Below are 20,662 nucleotides of genomic sequence, written 5' to 3' on the forward strand. Positions count from 1 at the left end.
ACCTCCTGATGGCCGCTAGCATGGCTAATAAAAATCTGAATTCACAGAGAGCTTCAGCGCTCCCCAAACGCAGACTCACACTCTGGTGAGGACGGTTTTCATGTTGATGTTGTTGTCCTATTATCTTTGTAACGACTGTACGTAGAAAAGAATAATGGATAAAAGTGGTGCCTGGTCACGGTACTTGAACTGAATAAGGACTCAGGGAAAGTGATGATGGTTTTCATGTCCTCACTTCAGGGTCCTCACAGCTGGAATATGACACGTTTGTTCTCAGCAGGTTTTGAATTGTGTTCACCTTTTGATTCTTTGAGTGCTGCGCTGGGTTTCTTTCACCTCTATTAAATCCACCTGAGTGCGGTCAGAAGCCAACATCAAGTGTTTTTTTTCCTAGTCACGCAGAATTGAATACAATAATTCTTTTGGTTTGAAAATCCGTTTCATACCCTGTAGGGTCTCATCCCGTTGTCTGCATTCAGGAGCAGCAGGTCAAGTTGCTGCACGGACTGCTGAAGGATCTTTCTTTTTAGGAACTTGCTCATTCTCTGCAACTCTTTTTCTCTCAGTACTTGAGTTTGTTTCTCTCGCTTCTTTTTATTGGCCATTCAAGACGCATACACTGAAAGCTCTGTGAAAACACCAGAGTGTGTGTGTGTGTGTGTGTGTGTGTGTGTGTGTGTGTGTAGGGCCATTCTGACTTTGCCACAGGGGGACTTAGAAGTTATTTATCCACGATCGTGGGTTTATAACAAAGGAGAAAGGGATCTGACAAAACATTCAACATGTGTTTTTAAGTTGTCTTTCACAACCATTTGAAGCCAAGCCTGGTCAAACAATAGTTTTTTTTTATGTCTGACTTGTGAGTTGTTGTTCCAGCTGTCTTTAATCTGAAAAAAAATATTTAGTAGAGAGCCATCTGGAGCATATGCTGATTGTGATACTGTAGTGTGTTCCATCATAACACAGTAATTTAATTAGTCCTTGTAAGACAATCATCATTACCATGAATGTCTGGGTCATCACGTGAAACTGTCTGCATTTTGTCCGTGTGGCTTTGTTTTTTCATGGTCAATTCTGTAGAAAGACTATCTGAATAGAAGCCAAACCATGGACTCAAAGTAAAGAGCTGGCTTTTACCCGCTGTGTGTGATAACCTCCTTCCTTTGCTGCCTTCTTATTAAATTGGAGCATCAGCCTCCACAGTGAAAGATGATTATGAATCTTGTATTTTGTTAAAACTCCTACGACACATTTAAATTCTCAGTTTGATGTCAATAGTTAGTTATTACTTGGCTTCATGAAATAAATAGAGTAAATTACAAAACTTGCGATAAACAGAGACGAGCTGCTGTTATTTCCACTTTACAGTGTTGTTTCCACCTTGTGATTCTGTGAGTGAGACACCCGATGTAGAGGAAATGACCTCAGAAGAGGTTCTGAATACTTTGCCAGGTGTTTTTTCATGTCTGTCTTTTGACCAATTTCATCATCACGATGTCTTTGAAGCCACGAAATAAAAAGAATGTAAAAGAAGTCTGATTTTGGAGATGTGTGTGGTGATCCGAGCCATGGCGACGAATGCGACCCCATCTCAAGATGGTCTCGAGTTTTAATATTCAATTAGGTTCAAACCCTGGCAAAACATTGTTTTTCACACCGTTACATCCTAACATTTTGAGAAATATGAGCGTATGTTATTTCACTCTGATTATCAATTTGTGTGCTTTGTCAAAAACACTGTCTTCAAAGGGCATCCTCGTTTGAGTATTCTGTCCGCGTGAGGAGGATAGATAATGAATAGAAAGATGCTGCTTTTGATGTTCTCTTTTTAAAGGGTTATTATTAGGAAACTCAAAAACAAGCCTGCGTACAATATTACAGACGGCTCAATAAGGTCAACAGGTATGAGCAGATGTGCCAAATCCAGACATAAAACCTAAACATTAGTTTGTTCATTGAAAATAATGTAAATATAGATATTATGGTATACTATTTATACATCCTAATATTGCCCCCACAACATACCATCATTTTAAGCTAGCTTTGAACCATTGGGTTACTCGAGTACACATCTGGTTCATCTGTTCTGATCACAGCTGTAATTGGTTGCATTTCCAACAAACGGCAATTACCCATCGATTTGTTACACCCAACACTTTCTTAATGCTATTTCACTGCTACTAAAAAAATGTGCTAACCAGGTCAAGGGCTCCCTAAAGATTGAGAGACAATTCACTGCTCAACTAGGTAGCTGAAGTTAATATGCGCCGTTGTCCCGGAGTACCCCTCGAGGAGAGATTGCACTTATCAGTCTTTATTAGCATTCATTAGATCTCCTGTTATTGTTTACTTTGTCGCTTGTTGTGTAGAGATGTGAGGCGTGTGTGTGTGTGTGTGTGTGTGTGTGTGTGTGTGTGTGTGTGTGTGTGCGGATGTACTTTGAGTTCGGCGCTGAATGCAGCGGTATCGTGGGAAGCCAGATCCGTTAAGCCTCTGATGCGTTCGAGTGCTCTCTCTGCCTCTCCGTCTCCCGCCGCCTCTGTTCCTGTTTTCTGTCACCATCCATCGTTCTCTCTCTCTCTCTCTCTCTCTCTTCCTTTCTGCTGCGAGCCCAGTTTATGTAAACTAATTAAATTGTGTCAGCGAGACAAGTTGATCGGACCCTTTGAACAGCCTCTCACAGGCTTGTGCGTTTTGGTGACTCGAAATGCCAGCAAAGACCAGAGAAGATCCGGCTTGTTTTAATCTACTGAGATCAGAGCGCTCCTGCACTCGGAGGAGGGACAAACGCACGGCAAAGGAGAGCGAACAGAGTCCGAGGAAACGGCTGTGCCAAGCAGGATAAGAAAGCATCGGATCAAATGGAAACCACAAAACGTGCAAAGTAAATAAACAGGATGGCTGGTTGTTTAAAGGACTTGGTCTAAAGCCATATATCCCAAAATACAACAATGTGAAGTTAATGTATGTAGAATAGTGTTGTATACAGTGTGGTATACCGATACTAGGGTATCACAACGCCCCATTTTATTTGTTCTATTCCAAAAAATGACTTCCTGTGATTTGTGTCTAATTACGACCGAATGTGGCAATACAATTAGATTCACCGTCCTGTAAGATAAACGCATGATCCACCAAAAAGTATGTGTTAATGTATTTTTAGGATTCTATCTAGGTACTCGGCCCTTTTCTTACCAGACATCACCGTGTTTCTCATCAACGTGAAATGGACAGAAAGAAAAAGCAGCCGGCGAGAGTGTGAGACAGAACGCTTTCTACAGTCTTACTGATTTATAGCAGCGTGTCCCTCATCAACTGCTCCCAGATCGTCATCTGAATTTGTGCTATTATATATATATATATATATATATATATATATATATATATATATATATATATATATATATATATATATATATAACTTTTGTGCCGGTGAGGACGCTTTTTTACAAAAACAAGCCTTGTTAAAGTGATTTTTAAGTCTTATCAGGTTGCAAATATGAAGTTAATTATCAAAGAAATCACATATGTAATTGTGTTATCGTGACAACTCTAATGTACAATCATTTTATAGCTACAATTTGTCTACTGAAAGTTAGCATAATATTTTACTACTCAATGAACAGGATTACCAAACATAGAAGATGTTTGGAAGAGTTAATAGCAAGCAAAAGATGAAAAAAAAGAGCGTGATTGGAGACGACGGCGCACGCTGAAGTGATTATTGAACCACGCTCCTGGAACCATCCGCTGACCGCACTCCGTCCCTTCAATTCATCCCCTTTAGGCACTGGTTCATTTCAGTTAATATTTCATACCGTAATAAAAGCAGAACTTTCCATTGTTTCATTCAACCTCTCCTGGAAAGTTCCACATGTCTTGAGAGACGAAGCACAGTGGATGTATTTCACAGGAGAAAAGTGCAGGCGGTGCACAATATTAATCTACTGCAGGCAGCTTCTGGCATGTGATAGTTTACCATTTTTATAGACTCCGGATCCAGTTTGCGAGCATATCTTGCTATCGGATTTAAGACATATGAATGATGTGTTATTTTCTTTCAATAGAAAAAGTATAATTCCTCACTTTAAAATGATTGTACCCTATTATACGATCATTCAAAACATCCAGCATCTATATTTGCAAATATTTTTCACTTAAAAAATGTAAATGCTGGAAACAAGATGACTGCTACTCCACTGAAAAGTTGCTTATTGAATGTATACGTTGTTCAAGGTGAGCAATGGATACAACGTTGCCCTAAATTTGCAAAAAGAATCAAATAAAGTTAAATATATATAAATAGCTGCCTTCCAGATGGGAACCTGTTGTAAGGCTACCTGCAGACATACATTGCAGCTGGCTCAGTGTAATTACTCTACACAATTCAAGACAATCACAGCAATGAAAGCTAGTGAGTGCAACATATTAAGTGATTGGTCTTTTTTTTCTTTTCTTCTTTTACAGGCGCTGAAATAAGGAATTTGTCGCGCTATTGTTAGGTGGGCAGGCAAAACATAACGTGCATAATTTATTCCAGGCAATCAGTTGGTTGGGAGGCGTAGAAGCAGGCAGAGAGCCCGTCAGGCACAATGGCACGTCTCTCAGCCCCATCATAACTTTGTCACTTATTCTGTGCACTGACAATACATGTCATGTTGCATTATTTGCCCGGGAAGAGCGTGGGTGGGAAAAGCAAACACGATTAGTTGATGCATGCGCTTGTTTTTCTACGAGTGAATTGAGGCCTTTAGAAATGGTTTAGTGAGTCAGTGCCAGTAGCACACCCTTCTAGCGCATCCCTCTGTCAGCCGTGCATATCTGTAACACTGGTGATGTAATTCTCTACAGGCACGCTAACGTTGCTTCGAGGTGGTCCTCCAACGAGTAACTGCTGCTTCCACTGTTGCCTGAGATTTTTTTTCTCACCAGTATTTTGTGGAAAACCGCCTTGATTTGATTCCTCATGTGCAATGTGCACCAAATATGAGTCACACTGTGGTTGCTGTGGGCTGTGGGATGAAACTTGGACCGACGCAGGGTTTTGTTGAGTTCAGCTTGAGTGCTGTTCGACAAACATGTACCACCCCTAAATCTATCAATTCTGTGTGTGCAACATTGTGGAGATTGGCAACTTTTCAAGTAGCGCAAGTATGGAGGATTAATAACGCATGGTATCAAATATGACATGGCAACAAGAATGGAAAAAACAGCAGAGGGGATCCCATAATCATGGTTAAGACAATAACAGTACACATGCAACCCTTTAAACTCACACATTATGCATATAACACATTTCTGGGCCTCTAAAGTATTCATGTATCATTGTTGCTAACTAGGGCAGTGGAGTCAAAACATGCTTGTTGCTGATTGCTTGGCTTCTGGTATTTCTGCTTCCAGCTTTTCTCAAGAACTGCTCATCCAAACATATTCACAATCGACGCTGCACTTCTTTGGGTCTCGACCAATACGGCATCCAAGTGCGAATCCGATCGGCTGAACAGTTGTTGAGATTGAAGGACAGACGGACTCCTTCCATTTCAGTTCGATGCCATTAGATACCCAAAACCTTGTCTCTCCGGCTTTTCCATTAGCATGTTGCACAGCGCTGACATGTCATTAGCTCAGCTGTGGCCGCTTTGCACCTTCCCTTTCAACAGCCAGCCTCCACTCTGATGGCGGCTTCACCAATGTCTCCCTGGGGGTATTAACACCAATGGCTCTTTGGTCCACAATGGAGCAAAACAGGTCACCCTTTCAAATAACAAAGCTGATTTGTTCCATAAGTTTTACCGTGGACAGCTGTGAAACCCTACACGGTCTCCCGGCAGCAGATGAGTGGTTCTATTGATCAGCACTGTCAAGCTGTATAACCCCATGTGTGGAGCCTGCTATATTGGAGTTGTAGCTTATCGGTTTGTTTTCAGAATTGGGTTTTCTTCATGAAAAGAAATGTCTTCTGGTGCAGCTTTCATGTGCTGACAGGCAAACTGAAGTTCAATGTTTTGATGTTTCTCGCTGTGCGTCTGCTGATCCGTTTCCTGCTTCAGATATGGCTCGCAGGTAAACACCGGTTCAGTCAAAGTTTCTACTCGGCCTCATCTTTTCCTCACCTTCTTCATGCTTGAATGTCGTCTAGGGCCTTGTTAAGTGATGTCATTCAGCAAAACCCGTTTAAATTGATCCATCAACCGTTGCCGTATCACTTTGAATGTGAAACAACAAGGTTACAAAACAGGAGCATGATAACGTTATACATACTGTGGGCTTTTATTGGGAAACAGTAGAAGTAAATGTGTAGATACCATAAGCAGTGACAACTTTGATGACTGCAAAGGCATTGCAGAGAGCACTAGTCTACAGCCACGCTAGTGTCTTTGTGAGGCCGTAAGCCCTAGACCAGGGGTGCCCAATGTGTCGATCACGATCTACCAGTCGATCGCGGAGGTAGTGCGGGTAGATCGCATGCCATTTAAAAAATAATAATAATTCAAAAAATTTAAAAAAAACTTTAGCGACAAAACCCAGCTCCCAGTGTGCAAATTAATGTCAATCAAGAGATGTTTTCCCCGACTTCCTTAATTACCACTGCATAATACACCAACAAGCATTATGCGCTGCAACGCTAAACATGAAAGAGATCACGGATGTGGCAACAAAGATCGTCTAATCGAGCGAGAGCTCTTCAAAGACGGATGTTCTGTGCGCATCTGGAGAAGGACTGCAGCCACTCTGACCTCCTGCTGCACACTGATGTGAGACGGCTGATAGAGCTCTGTCCGGAGATACAGGAGTTTCTCCATGTTGTTAAACATGGAGAATACAACCAACTAAGAGTGTGTCAATATGCTCACGTTTCTGAATTACAATTTAAAACGTGTGTAAATTGTGTGTTCCCCTGAAGGAGGGCGCAGCAAGACGTGGGACTGTAATGAGTCATTTTGATTTACTTTTAAACCCTTTCGCTTTAATTATCGGGTAGGATGGACAATTTTTTTAAACTTTTGGACTTTGAATGGCACTTGCAGCCCAGTTATTCTTTAGTTATTTTGCACTTTCAGAGGCTTGATTGCTATGTTGAGTTACCTTTAAAGCTTTATTTGTACTTTTTCTTTACTTTTAAAGCATATTTGCACTTTAATTTGTATTACTATTTAATTTATTTGTTATGATGATGTTCTGATGTTCAGATCTTGTTACTCAAATACATTTGAAGTTCAAATTCCAACATTTTGAGTTACTATTCTTAATTTGCTATGGGAAATAGTCATTAGTCGTTTATGAAAATAATCGTCAGTTGCAGCCCTAGAGTCAGCCTTTTCCCACATGAAAAAGATTAAGTCCAAACACCGTTCCACCATGACTGATGACCATTTGGTCTGCCTGACTCTGACTACCAGCAGCTACTGTCCGGACTATGCAACCCTGCTGGTTCCATGCAGTGAAGTCCTCAGAGTAAAATGTAATGACCAAAAATGTACAGAATTGTATTGTGTCATAAGGGTTCATGCAGTTATGCAAGGTACGCCAATATTGTAAATATAAAGTATACTCTGTATATTTATACATTAATAATGCTTTATATATATAAGCATTATTAATGTAGGTAGATCTTTTTGACTTGGTCATTTTAAAAGTAGCTCGTGAGCCAAAAAAGTGTGGGCACCCCTGCCCTAGGGGGACCCTTTTTATATTAGGAAAATCAAGAAAAAATCATGGTATAAACCCCCCCCACCCCACCCAAAAAAAAACATGTTAGGTATCAGATTAAACATAAAAATCAGGGCTACAATAATATATAATCCCGATGTACAACCTTTGAACACAACTCAAACAATAAATAGGATTAGGGGTTAGGGTTATTAGGGTTATTCGGGTTAGGGTTAGGGCTTAAAGGGCTACGCAGACGTGTGTTGATGCTACTGCCATTGGCTAACATGCCAATGTTTAGCAGATCATGTTTATCATGTTTAATTCCTATTTTAGCACGAAACACAAAGTACAGCTGAGGCTGCTGGGAAAGTCATTAGTCTCTCAGGTGTTTGGTCATAAAGTATTGGAAACTTAAACGTGACCTGAAGAAAGTTAGTAGATCACTGAAGTCATTACAATGCTTTCTGAGGACCATGGACCAATTGTCACATTGATCCATTCCTCGCCCTCATGGTGGCACGAGAGTAAACTTAAGGTGACAATCAAAATCATTAGGATACATCATCAGGGAACCATGAATGTCCAAACACAACTATGTGCCAATGCGTCTCTAGATTGTTGAGATAAACTGACCTGCTGGTGGCACTTCTTGAAAAGTCATTAGGTTACCTATAGGTCATTACAATTCATCCTCAGGGAACCGTGAATGTTATGACAGTCCAACCAAAAAAAGGTGGACGCGCACAGAGAAAGAGTAGTAATAAATCAACTAATCCAAGATTCCCCATTGGCCTCAGACAACATTGGTCTAACTGTTACATCACTGATTTAAATCCAGCTGCAGACCCATTTTGCCCTCTCTATCCTCATCACTCCTGTTGGCTTCTCTACGGTGTACTTTTAGATAAAACCAAATGGCACAATACAAGTGGAACAAAGAAGCACTTTTTTGCGGTTCTTTGTGTAGAACACCTTGTTATACTGCATTGTATCTAAAGCCTCTTTCCATTGCCCCTCAATTTGGAGCAAATTCACTGCACTGCTTTCTGTAGAGTGGAGATTTGCTATCTGCCAAAATGGGCTTTCATGAGCGGATACACGGCTCTTCTTTTCAAGCTCCCGAGTGAGCTAATGAGCAGACTTTGTCAGGTATAAAAATGTATTGAAACATTGATTCGACTGTTGATGGACGGTATGATTTGCAGGATCCTAAAAGGCTTGTTTGTGCCGTAGAACGCATTACCGAAGATTGTTTGTTCTGGACTAATTAAGGCTTTCTCTTGTGCTGTTTCCTCTGAAGAATAACCTGCCACTGATGCCCCAGGAGTGCAGAGACAACCAGGCAGGGCCCCTACACAAGAAAAAGGCTGCCAGGGTCCCCAACGGCATCAGCCTGGAGCCCTGCAAGAAGAATCACCACCACCAACAGCCTTCAGACCAGGAGAACAACCCCCGCCTGGCACACACACAAGGCAAGAAGAAGAAGAAACACCTGAACAAGAAGCACACAACGGTGAGTCTGCGATAGTTTATCTTTCTATTGCAGTAATGGCATCAATCATATACGGCAAATGTAGTGAGGTAGTACATTTTATGAGCTGTGAGCCTTTTAGACATTGTGTCTAACAGTGTGCTTATTCTCAGTAAATGGAGAGAAAATGAGAAGCTAATGTCATTTGTTTAATATATGAGAGATTTTCTCTGGAATGCTATTAGATTTCTGCAACAGGGGTTCAGCACAGCATCTTGTATTACCTTACGTTAACGTATTCTTAATGAGAAAACAATATGTGCCTCTAATGGTTTTTAAATCAGTTGTTGACCCAGCGAGTTCAAGTGTTTGAGTATTTCTCCTCTTGGCTCAGCGGTTGCTTTGTGTCGATGCACCCAGCGTGTGCTCTGATATCAAAACCGTAGTTAGGGCAGATGTTAAACAACACAATGCAAGCTTGTTCAGCGCGCAGTCACCGGAGGTGGAAGGGCCGGAGACGATTGGCCTCTGATTGGTAGTAGTTCATTTCTTAGTTTCTCAGTAAAATGTGCATCCAGAAATGTGAAGATTTCGAGAACTGTGTTCCTTACAGTTGCTCAGAGCCTGGCTTGGATATGATTGAACTGATTTAACACCAGATACTTTATCTCTGCTCATTTTTGCAGAAAGAAAAAAGGTTTGTCAAACTCCATGTAGAGGCTGTTTTTGTTTCAACTCAGAAAGAAAAAAAAAAGGCATTATCTGGATCCCGTTTTTTTATATTTGTTTACGTGACATCAAATGCGTTTACGACACACGCATGAGTGAGCTGTTGAACTCGTACCCGTTGAATGAATGAAGTGAAAATGCTCGACTGGTGTGGAATATAGCTATAAGTATGTGAGTGTATGTATATCAGTGTAAGGAATGCCTGGACATATTCCTGTGTGTAGCGAGGTCACAAGGTCACTAATGAATATTTATGCTACACTGATGCATTGGTGTATTTCTGCCAGCAAGGACTATCTGTCATTGCCTACACACACACACACACACACACACACACACACACACACAAGCAGAGACTCCAAGGTTATGCGCTGCCATTTCTCTGAGAGAGTGGTCTTCTTGAGCTGCATATTCAAGGACATGTGTGTGTGGGTTGATGCAGGTCAAGCAGACATGAGGGAAAACCAAAGACACACATTACCAGGCACAGCATTGGAAACATACTAGTGGGCGCTGGTCATTGTACAGTGTGTGTTGTTGGGGTAGTAATGGAACGAGACATTGCTGTCAAGTTCCATTGTATTGATTTTATTATATTATATATCTCGAAGGCTTATATCTCCAAGAATGCATAAATGACCCGAGCTCATTCTCTCTGATTGAATAGTTTACCACTGTGTTTTGTTCGTCCATATTGTGTATATCTGATATTCATTGATCCAATTCAAATACTGCTAACCCTAAATTAATCTTCTATTTCTATTGTGATGTTTTAAGAACAGCTGTCAATATTAACACACTTGTTAATCTTCCATCTTTTTACAGGCATTTTTGTGCACTTGACACAGAAATCTGCACTTTTTTTATGCTAAGCTTCCAGTTCATTTTACCAATGACTGGTGATTTCCTTCTATTCTTATTCAACTGTTGCTCAGAGGAATAATTTTCTCTTTCTGCCCTTTCAATTGTCAGTCTGGTCTAACCGCCATACAGCGTTTTGTTCTCCATGTACAAAACACAACTATATTTTTTACAAACCCTTTGGTACAAAATAACATATTTTTGTGAAGAGGACTTTCCACAACCTAAAAGCATGACAAATACATGACAAATACAGAGCAGTCCTCTTGGCCAGGCAGTTAAGCAGTTGTGTCTCTGAGTAGCTGTCCTAATGGCCTGCAGTCATTAGTCAGGCGGGTTGGCGTCCCCGAGGGCTTTGAAAGGCTCCTACATCTAACCAGTCACGTGCCAGAAGAGCGTACGGTAGCCGTGTCAATGCAGTGTGTACGGCGGCTACCGCCCGCAGCCTTTGCAGCAGACCTCTGTTGTGAGGGTCACCGCTGCTGCCAGTGTGTCATGTCAGTCCCTGTACTGGCTAATGGACAGATGGTGCTACCTGCCAGTTCCAAGGTTGTCTTAAACTGCTGTGACGGCTGCGTCCAGTACAGGCTTGTGTCTGAGAGGCAGCTCGCTAATGAATATGTCTTCATGGGCACCGACATTTCAAATGCATCTTGTGTTGTTGGCTTCACTGTCTGTGTGTGTGTGTGTGTGTGTGTGTGTGTCTGTGCTGGATACCTTGGCAGGTGGCTGTGTGGTTGGCTGTGGTTGTGTGTTTCGGTCAGGAGTGGGTTTGAGGCTGTTGGCAGTGGGAGCCAAACCCTGATTGCAGATGCATTCATGCACATGCAAGCTCACACATGCAAACACATCCACCACATTCTCACCCACTCACTTACTTCACATACGCGCTCACACACACACACACACACACACACACACACACACACACAAACAAACAAACATGACCTCGGCATGCGTTGCCATGCTATCCCTCCACACACATCACAGGTGGCTGTGACATGATGGCAACAAAACCGGTGCGTTAAATGCGAGACATGTTGGCTTAGTCCCCAATGACGGGTCTCTCAGTTACAATGGCTCCCTTTTTAATCTTTGGTAATAATCAGAAATTATATTTATGGTTATATTTCTGATGATTATGATAACCTAATGCGTTTGGCTGTAATAGAAGCTAAAAGCCCTGACTGTTAGTCTCAATGATCTCAATAATTAATATACGTTTTTGTTCCCTGCAAGATGCAGATGGATCTATTAAGCTCGGTGCTCTATAGCACCCTAATCTGTCAACGCTTTATGACACATGCATAATTGAAAAGATGATCATCTGCGCCCTACGCCACCCCTTTTTGTCCTGCCTGCAATGAAACAAGCTGCAGCGCTATCCAGCAGAACTATTATCTTCTCTTTGGCTTCACTATAAATAAATCTTAAGGCATTGTCCTCCCACAAGGTTACATTTTAAATGTCGGAGGTCCGTCTCAAGGTTTAATTCTCCATTTAGAAACGCTACAGTCTGGTGAGGGAGCGCCTGTTATCAGCACTTTTTGTTCGCTCTGACTTTTAAGTGGAGGTGGGGGGAAGAAGGGAGAAGGAGAGAGAATTTGGTGTTGAATAAAGCAAGAGGTGTTTTTTCTTTTCCCCCACACTTTCTTTTGTTATTGTTCCCTCTCCAGCCAAGCTTGCAGATTGCAGCAAATGTTTTCGATCTCTGGCACTGACCCAATGTACTGAACTATGAGATATTGTAAGCTCAAGGGGGGGAAATAGAGAAATGTTTATAAGTGCCTCTGACATATCGCCTCACAGTGGAAAAAGAGCGCAGATAGAGGAAGCTGCAGCAGAGATGGATGAGAGTACAGTGGCAAGCCACAAATTATAAGACTGTCTATAGCGCTTCTCCCCTTTTATCATATTGCACAGAGCTTTTTTTCACTGCTATGTATTTGTTTAATTGTCACTTGGAATCTGTATTGTAGGTCTTTGACCTTTTAGGTCAATGAGTATTGAGTGTCGTGATTTGGATGTCAGCGTTCTCTCTTTGTGTGAGAGATTTTTCTCTGTGATTATAGTTGATTTATAATCACATACTTATAACTTATAACTGACTGAAAAGAGACGGCATTACATACGGAATACCTTTGTTTGAAATCAATTGGCATAAATGTCTGACTTGCATGTCAGTGACAGCTGTGCCGGGTTTCTTTTTCCCTTTTTTCTGCAGGTTCATGGTTGACTTTCACTTCCACTTGTCATGGATGTTAAGTTTAGAAATGTGTCTTTCAGACATAAACAAAAGATGTTAGAATCAAGTGACATGAAGGACTCCAGCAGAGGGTGTTAGAGCCTGTTTCACATATTCTTTGAGTCAGACTGTGGCGTAAAGCTATTTCCAAGAGTTTCACAAGTCAAGAAAACATCAACAAACCTGGGAGGGAATTCCTTTGCGTCTGTTTGCTTGTTTGTTTACTCGTGTGTCCCAAGTGATACCTTACGGCAGATTTTGACAAAACTTGAGGAAATGTTCCGTCCCGGCGTTTAAATATCACACTGCTGCCTGCGCCGGTGCTGCTGCTGCTGCATCGACAGGTCCCATCCTCTTCATACCTCAGACTGGCAGGATGCATGTTTCCACCACTGATGGTGGTTGTTCTGTTCTGGTAGGGCTGTGTTCAGCTCACTGGTGTTAGACCGGTGCCCTGTAATGTGTGCTGCTTTGTACGGTAGCTCTGCTGAACAGAGGGGCGTGCTGTGAGGCCCATCTGCTCTCTGGAACTGGGGATGGGGGGCAGCGGGCAAGGAGGGCTCAGGTTGGACCCCCCCCCTCCACACTGATCCCCCCACATCTCTGTCCAAACACCTGCCTGTCTGTCTGCTCGTCCGTCTGGCAGTCTGCTTTTCTTTCTTTCGGCTGCAGTGATTTATATTGGACTGGAGTCGCACTGGGAGGAATAGTAATCCAATATTTGGTTGATTCCTCTCAACCTCTTGTCAGTTGAAATGCTGATTATTAAATATTTCCACAACAAATATTCCACCGTATCTGTATGTTTCGTGCTCCCTGTCAGCCATGTACAAAATAACCAAAATGACTGATGGAAAAGGAGAAAAGGAAATAAAATGCTGTGGAAAAAGTCCTGAATCTGTTTGTTCTGAAACAATTGGGACACAGTTCCTCTATTTACTATTTCCACTATTTACTACTTCTACTACTACCACTGTAGGTCAATAAAATTAGTGAACAAACAGTGTGTGTGTGTGTGTGTGTGTGTGTGTGTGTGTGGAACCGGATTGACAATGATGACAGTCAAAAGGGCCTACGCTAATTGGCAAGGCAAACAGGGAAAAACTAGTATTATGCAGTGATCAATGCCAGGAAAATGTCACCCGACCATTCAAACATCTATAGCAGGAGCTCGATTTGTACATGGCAATAAAAAAGAGCAGTGCGATTAGTTTAATCTTAGTTTAAGCGCTTTGCACCTCGATATCCTTCTGCAAACCTCTCCAGCACATTAAATGAACTGTGGATTAAGTGTGATCCTGGCATCAGGCGCCGTCACCCGGTTGTGGTGTAATATTGGCTCATTATAAGGCAGCGTAGTGTAATGGGGATCACAGGCGCTGTGGCGTGCGTCTCTGGTTTCAATAACTGTGAAAATGTGTTTCATAAGCCTTTTTTTCTGAGTAATTTTCTGGAATGAAGAGTTATTACCTTTTTTCTTCTTTTTTTTTGTATGCACACAAGTACCACCACGTCTCCCATGTTGTGTTTGTTGGTTCAATAGTCTTGCATTAGAAAGACACAAAGCCCAGGTGAAGACATGTGCTATGGTGGTGATGTGAGTCATGCTGGTGGCCTGGGACTGACGTGACATGCTCTTTTATTAAGAAGACAAAGTAAAAAGCCTGCCGCCACTTCACAGCTGCCCCCATTTGTCAGTCACACCTAAAATGTGAACCAAAAAAGAGCTGTGGTCTTTGGTCTCGGTCCCAGCGGTGAGAAGTAATTGCTGTGGAGACTGCAGAGCGGTGTCTAGCCCCGGGGTTTTCAAGAGGCTTCTTTTGAGAAGCTCTCACCCGGTCAGCCAGTCAACCGGAGGGCTCTGGGCTCTGGCCTCTGGCTCCCCGAATCATCTCACTGGGTAGATCCTCGGTCCACCTGATGGAAACGTCCCGCCTTAAGCCTGCCAGGGGCTGTATTGTCATTCAGGATCAGTCTCTCACCTCGACTGAACTCTTGCTTCAACCTGCTGGTAGCCACATGTAATGCGATCAAGCTGAAAGCACTGATGGCAGAACTCTGTGTAAATGTTTGGACTGAAGCCCTGATTTTGCCAGGACGGGGCCAAGCTTACATGCTTTTTTTAATCTGCAGTGAAACTGCAATATAATGTTCAGCTCTTACAGCTTCGCGGGTCACCCTTAATAAGCTTATCCGCTAAGCCAATAAGAGATTCGAAGAAAAGCAATGTCCTGATTGTCAGATAAGATGCTAACCCCATTCTGTTTGCGGGGATGATGATTGTCACTGTGGCAGTTTACAGCGTTGCATCTAATCAAATCCAATCATGACCAACTTGTTTTGTGGTCTTTGTGTCACACATGATAACAATCTGTTATGTGTGTAATTAGTGTGCAGAAGTGTTTTTACAGCACTGTGTGGTATATATTTGTGGTAACGCAGTAAAAGTATGCAGCATCTTTGCACAGCTTCAACAACTCACGTGAAGGCCTTTAATAAAAACTATGATAATGATAACTGTCTGTATCTGTAAGGCGCTATCGAGCTGATCGAGACTATGACTCAGACGGCACTGAATGCGCAGGTAGAAAATCCACGGCCCGCCACTGACTTTCATACAGTACATGAATATTAGGCAATATGAGGCAAAAATGACATTTATTTTTCAAAACGAGGGCAATTTTTCTGACCTTTCGCAACAGCAGCGCGTACCAGATTGACTCCCTCAGCTCTAACCTTTCACAATAAAAGCTCTAGATCAGGGGTGTCAAACTCATTTTAGTTAAGGGGCCACATGCTGCCCATTTTGATCTCAAGTGGGCCGGACCAGTAAAATCACAGCATAATAACGCATACATAATGACAATATTTCTCTATGTTTAAATCATTGGTGAAGGTTTTTGGATGGTAAACCCTATTTTAAGGTCTTTCTACAATAAACTAGAAACATAAAGACCAACAATTCAGACATCAGCTCACTGTTTATCTGCCTGGGCTCTATGGGGCAATATGTTTAGTAAAGTCAGAGCTGCAATCGTGCCGTATGTTTGACACCCCTGCTCTAGACCTATAGCATTTGACAGGCCAGTAGTTAGTATTTTCGTGTTGTTTATCGGTCGCGCCCCGTGGTGTAAAGGCCTGCAGTGTGTAGCTGGTAAAGTAACTGGTGTGTGTGATGTACAGTAAGTGCTGCTAGAAATCCAGAAACCTCTCAGATGTGACACTGAGATTCCTCTACTTACTACACAATCATTTTTTTCCCACTTTACCAGCGGGTCTCCAGCACATTCACACTCCCACCACTCAAACTACATACGTCCACCCGCCCTGTCTGCATCTCCTACTGACGACTTGTGTGTTCACCACGATCCTCCGCCAACAGCATGTCATTAGCGCAGGCCCCCGATGCTGTTTGACAAGTCTAGGCCAACATGTCTTTGAAAACGGTTTAATGTTGTTGTTTTTTCCTCTCGCTCCCTGCTCGCCCTGCATTGAGAACGCTTTTCTTTTGAAGTGTCACTTTCCCTGTAAGGGAGGGCGGGCGGGGGGAGGTTGGACTACCCGCTTTGCACGACTGTGAAACGTTTGATTTCACTGCACGCTCCCGATGAAGGCTGTAGCTGTAGGGGAGACAGAGCAATGAAAGGAAAGACAGACGGCATCTGCTCTCGCCACTCGCCGTCCAACCTGACGCAGGCGCTCAACACTTGACATCCCTCGCCGTCAATTTGCGGAAAAAATTAAGTGGCTGCACTTTAAATCCAAAGGGCCGCCCCACCTTAAGCCCGGGCCCATCTCAGCTGTCAGTCAGAGCCGGGCAGTGGGCCGGAGGCGTTTGAAGAAGCTTTATCATGGCTGTCCAGCCCTCGTCACAGGCAGACCACTCCAGCGCAGCATTCAGACTTCCGTTTAATCCAATCTGCTGCCGTTTACAACACAGAGGCCCACAGATGAACGCTCAAGATAGTTCAAGTCCATCTGGATTTGAAAATGATTTTCTCTCCCAACTCTCCTCGCCCTTCCTCTCGGTCTCTCATTTTTGTGTCTGTCAGTTTGCACTGAGTGGATAAAAAAAGGAATCTTTCCTCTGTGTGCAGCACCTGCTCCAATTTCGTCACATTTTTGTTCCCTCTCAAAGACACGAAAACATACTTTTGCTAGATTAGGGCTTAAGGGATAGTGAGTGAAAATGTACTGCTAGATATTCACCACATGCATAAAATAATGGTGATGTTGTAACACAACGAGGCTCCAATTTTACATCCAAATCTAAAAAAGAGAGTACTTTTTTTAACTGTGATGTCTCCTGAATACAGCCGTGCGCCGTTAAAGATGGATCCTTTGAATTAAACGGTCAAATACACATCTTCCAGTGCCAACCTCAAGGCAAACTGCCCTGACATTTTACACATAATATGTCACGTTGTAATGGGAGTCTAGCTAGACATGACATTTGTTGAGCAAATCCATGCTAAGGAGCCCTTTTATTTTGATCACCCCTGACACCACACTGTTTTCCCCTTGTACACAAGAGAGGGATAGTGGAAGGTGAAAAGGTTTTTAAAAAATCCAAGCTCTATATACATACAGTATTTTAACTAGGGTTGCCCGAAACTGATCCTCTCAGCTGAATGAATGCATTTTTCTTTCGCTGAATTGCTGATTTTCCACAATGTAGGGGAATAATTACTGAAGAGGATGCACTGTGTGAAAATGTTTTCACATTAAAGATGATGATCAAAAACACCTCAAATCAAATATATAGCTGCTAGTGTAGCTTATTGGTTGATCGGCCTGAATAGGAACATTTCAGACACACCTGTAAATTCACAACATAATGGATCACCTGGGATGTAGACCCACACACTATATACACACACACACATACTAGCTCTTTCACACACACTGTACTGTATTGCTGCACAGTGATAGACTTTAATAAGGTGTATAATTGCCCTCTCTTGCTTCTCCTGCTGCTCCTTGCTGCAGCCAGCACACTGCAGAGGCAGATTGCTTTGTAAATATCAATCAGGTGTATCCTGGATTTCAGCGAAGACCGCATACCTAGAACAGTGGCTGTGGTTGCACTCGGTCAGCCGATCACGCCAGGACCCATTAACTGTGAAATCGGTTCTCGCTCGCATTAGAGTTCGATCAGCTCGACCACGTTCCGAGTGGTTGAGCTGGTATCTCAGTGAGGTGTGCAAATCAGTTTATTTTGTATAGCCCAACATCACAAATTAAAATGACCTCGGAGGGCTTTACAATCCGTACACATCCGACATCCGTGTCCCAGGACATCACATCGGATCAGGAAAAGGTGTGGACGGCATGTGGGGACAATCCAGACACTTTATCACCATCTTTCCCCGACAGGAGTTCCTCTACGAGGAGAGCAAAGGGCAGAGAGGAGGATAACCGGCGCTGGAGCACCGAGCTGATGAAAACCAAAAAGTTTCTGATCTTGCTGCTTCAGAATAAAAGCTTTTAAATTACAAAATATATAAGAAAATGTGTATATTAGCATATTAGTGGAGCTTTGTTCGTCACTTTTCTACAATAAATCAAGTGCTGAGGGGAGGAAATAAAAGGGGAAGGGGATTTTTGCTGTGAATACTGTTTTACAGCAGCTCCTTTGACAAGAAAATATGTGTGTTCACCATAAGATCAGGCCACTCACATTGAAGTGTAAAGCATACACACACATGCGGACAGCCTATATATATGTAGTTTATGTGGAGGGTGGCTGCCTGGACAGAGATCTGCAGACATGTGTTTCCTCTTCCTCCTCCCCGTCCTGCCTTTGCTACACGTTGTTGCCCCCTGTAAAAGAGGAGGTCAGGGGGCAGGTGCAAGCTGGAAAGAGTAGTATTTATGGGAGCACAACCAAAGGCTCGTGAAGGGAAATATTCCCATGTGGGGCCAGCCCTGACTGTTAGAGTATCTCCAGTGAAAGGAAAGGACATAGTGGGGCCTGGTATTCACCCAGCATGCGCCCCACACAACCACTTTGTTCCAGTCCCGCCTCGTCCATGACCGCCTGCAGACTGTCTCCCCAAATAACTGCAAACTGAGTGGTGACTGAAATGTGACGCAGCCTAAAACACCTAGCTTTTTGTAAGAGATAGATCCATGAGCTGACCTCCTTTTCCCAATGGCCTTCTTTCTCCTAAATATACTCTGGGTATGTCTTTTATCTTAGTTAGAGACTCCGTCCGCAGCATCTCTATACAGCGACCATGTGTTTTTCATTTTTACAAAGTACAGGTGTTGAGTAAAATGAACAGAAGTAAAGTAAACTTCTGCTCCCAGGGCTTCAGACATCACAGACTCCCACTCATTCAACACAGAGTCTAGTGTATTACCACTGTACTACCCACAGTTTAATCAGTCTTACACAGTAAATGCTAGAAGTGATTAAAGCCAGCAGAGTGTTAGCATTATCCTACTTGGATCATACCCACATATTACCGGTGGAAATTTAATGAGGGGTTTTAGAGTAAGATGTGAGATGTAAAGCAAACATAAAAGCAATTTAGTGAGCTATTATTTTCCCTCCCTTTTCCTGGAACATTAAAACAATTATGTCTATTGCATTTTTGCTTTAGCTTTGCACACTGCTCCTGCTTTAATTAACTCATTTCACCCTCATTTTATTTTATATAAAATAAGCATCTTATATAGAATATAATTCTGCAACTCCTGATTTGCAGTATTTGTACATTTACCAGTTTTGGCCGGGATGGTTAGGATCTCTACATGGACAAACCCAGTGCCTTTAAGCCCAATGGCAGGTGTCATTGTGTTGAACCGTCATGATATCAGAGGAGTCATAGCCAGTAGATATACCGGGAAAAAGTCAAAGTAACGGCTCGATGTTCAGCAAACACATCGGTCTAATCTCGATCTCCACATAATTACTTGATTACAATTGGCTCATATGTTGATTGATAAGATAAACAATATCAATGCTGTATAATACAAAATAAAAATCCACATTGCCCAAAGAACAGCATCAGGAGCTCCATAGAAGGCACATTTATCAGTCAAATATAATCAAATTCCAGTTTTTTTGGCATTGACCTTACTACCAGGGTCTGCAGGGAAGGTATGATATTTAGTGCACAAGTATGTTCTTTGATCTTAACATTGCTGATTGAATGACTAAATGTAGTTAAAGGTCATATGTCATGCTTGTGCACATACGTTTGGGTTTCTGGAGCACCTACCAACCCACGCACTGGAAGAGAAGACAACCCAGGTGGTTTTTTGTGAGCTATCTAAACACAAAAACATGTGATTCAAGAAGCCATTCAGATTTGGCTCGGCTTATGAGAGTACCATCTGATCATCTTCACGGCTTGAGAACTACCTTTGCAAAGGTGCGCCACATTTATCTCGCAACCAATTAGAGCAGACTGTTTTTTTTTTTAGTGAAAGGAACTTAAAGAGACAGGCGCTATGCAGGTGTCAATGCAGGTGTTATCAGACACACAGTGTGAGTAAAAGACTGTTTTTTTAATATGAAAGCGACATGTTCTAGTAAAAAAAAACTAATACAAATATAATCCTAAAAAGGAGCATGACGCGTCCCCTTTAAGTTATGAAAATGTTCAGAAAATCATGACATATCTTTCAACTCTATTACATTCTCCTCTTTATCCAGCTGCTCTACAAATCAGCCCTGGAAAAAAAACAGTTTT

At 42.4% G+C, this 20,662-nt stretch overlaps 1 protein-coding gene across 1 annotated transcript in view; it reads left to right on the forward strand.

Moving 5' to 3' along the window:
- The window catches only part of auts2a (activator of transcription and developmental regulator AUTS2 a), a gene marked incomplete at its 5' end in the record, with an annotated part of 286,453 nt that overhangs the window by 57,840 nt on the left and 207,951 nt on the right, over positions 1–20,662 (forward strand). Inside the window, one exon of the mRNA XM_079234783.1 lies at positions 8,954–9,166. Coding sequence (XP_079090909.1) covers positions 8,954–9,166 — 213 coding nt within the window. The remainder of the gene's footprint in view (positions 1–8,953; positions 9,167–20,662) is intronic.

This window comes from Taurulus bubalis, assembly GCF_910589615.1.
Source record: "Taurulus bubalis genome assembly, chromosome: 2".
Taxonomy (NCBI): Eukaryota; Metazoa; Chordata; class Actinopteri; order Perciformes; family Cottidae; genus Taurulus; species Taurulus bubalis.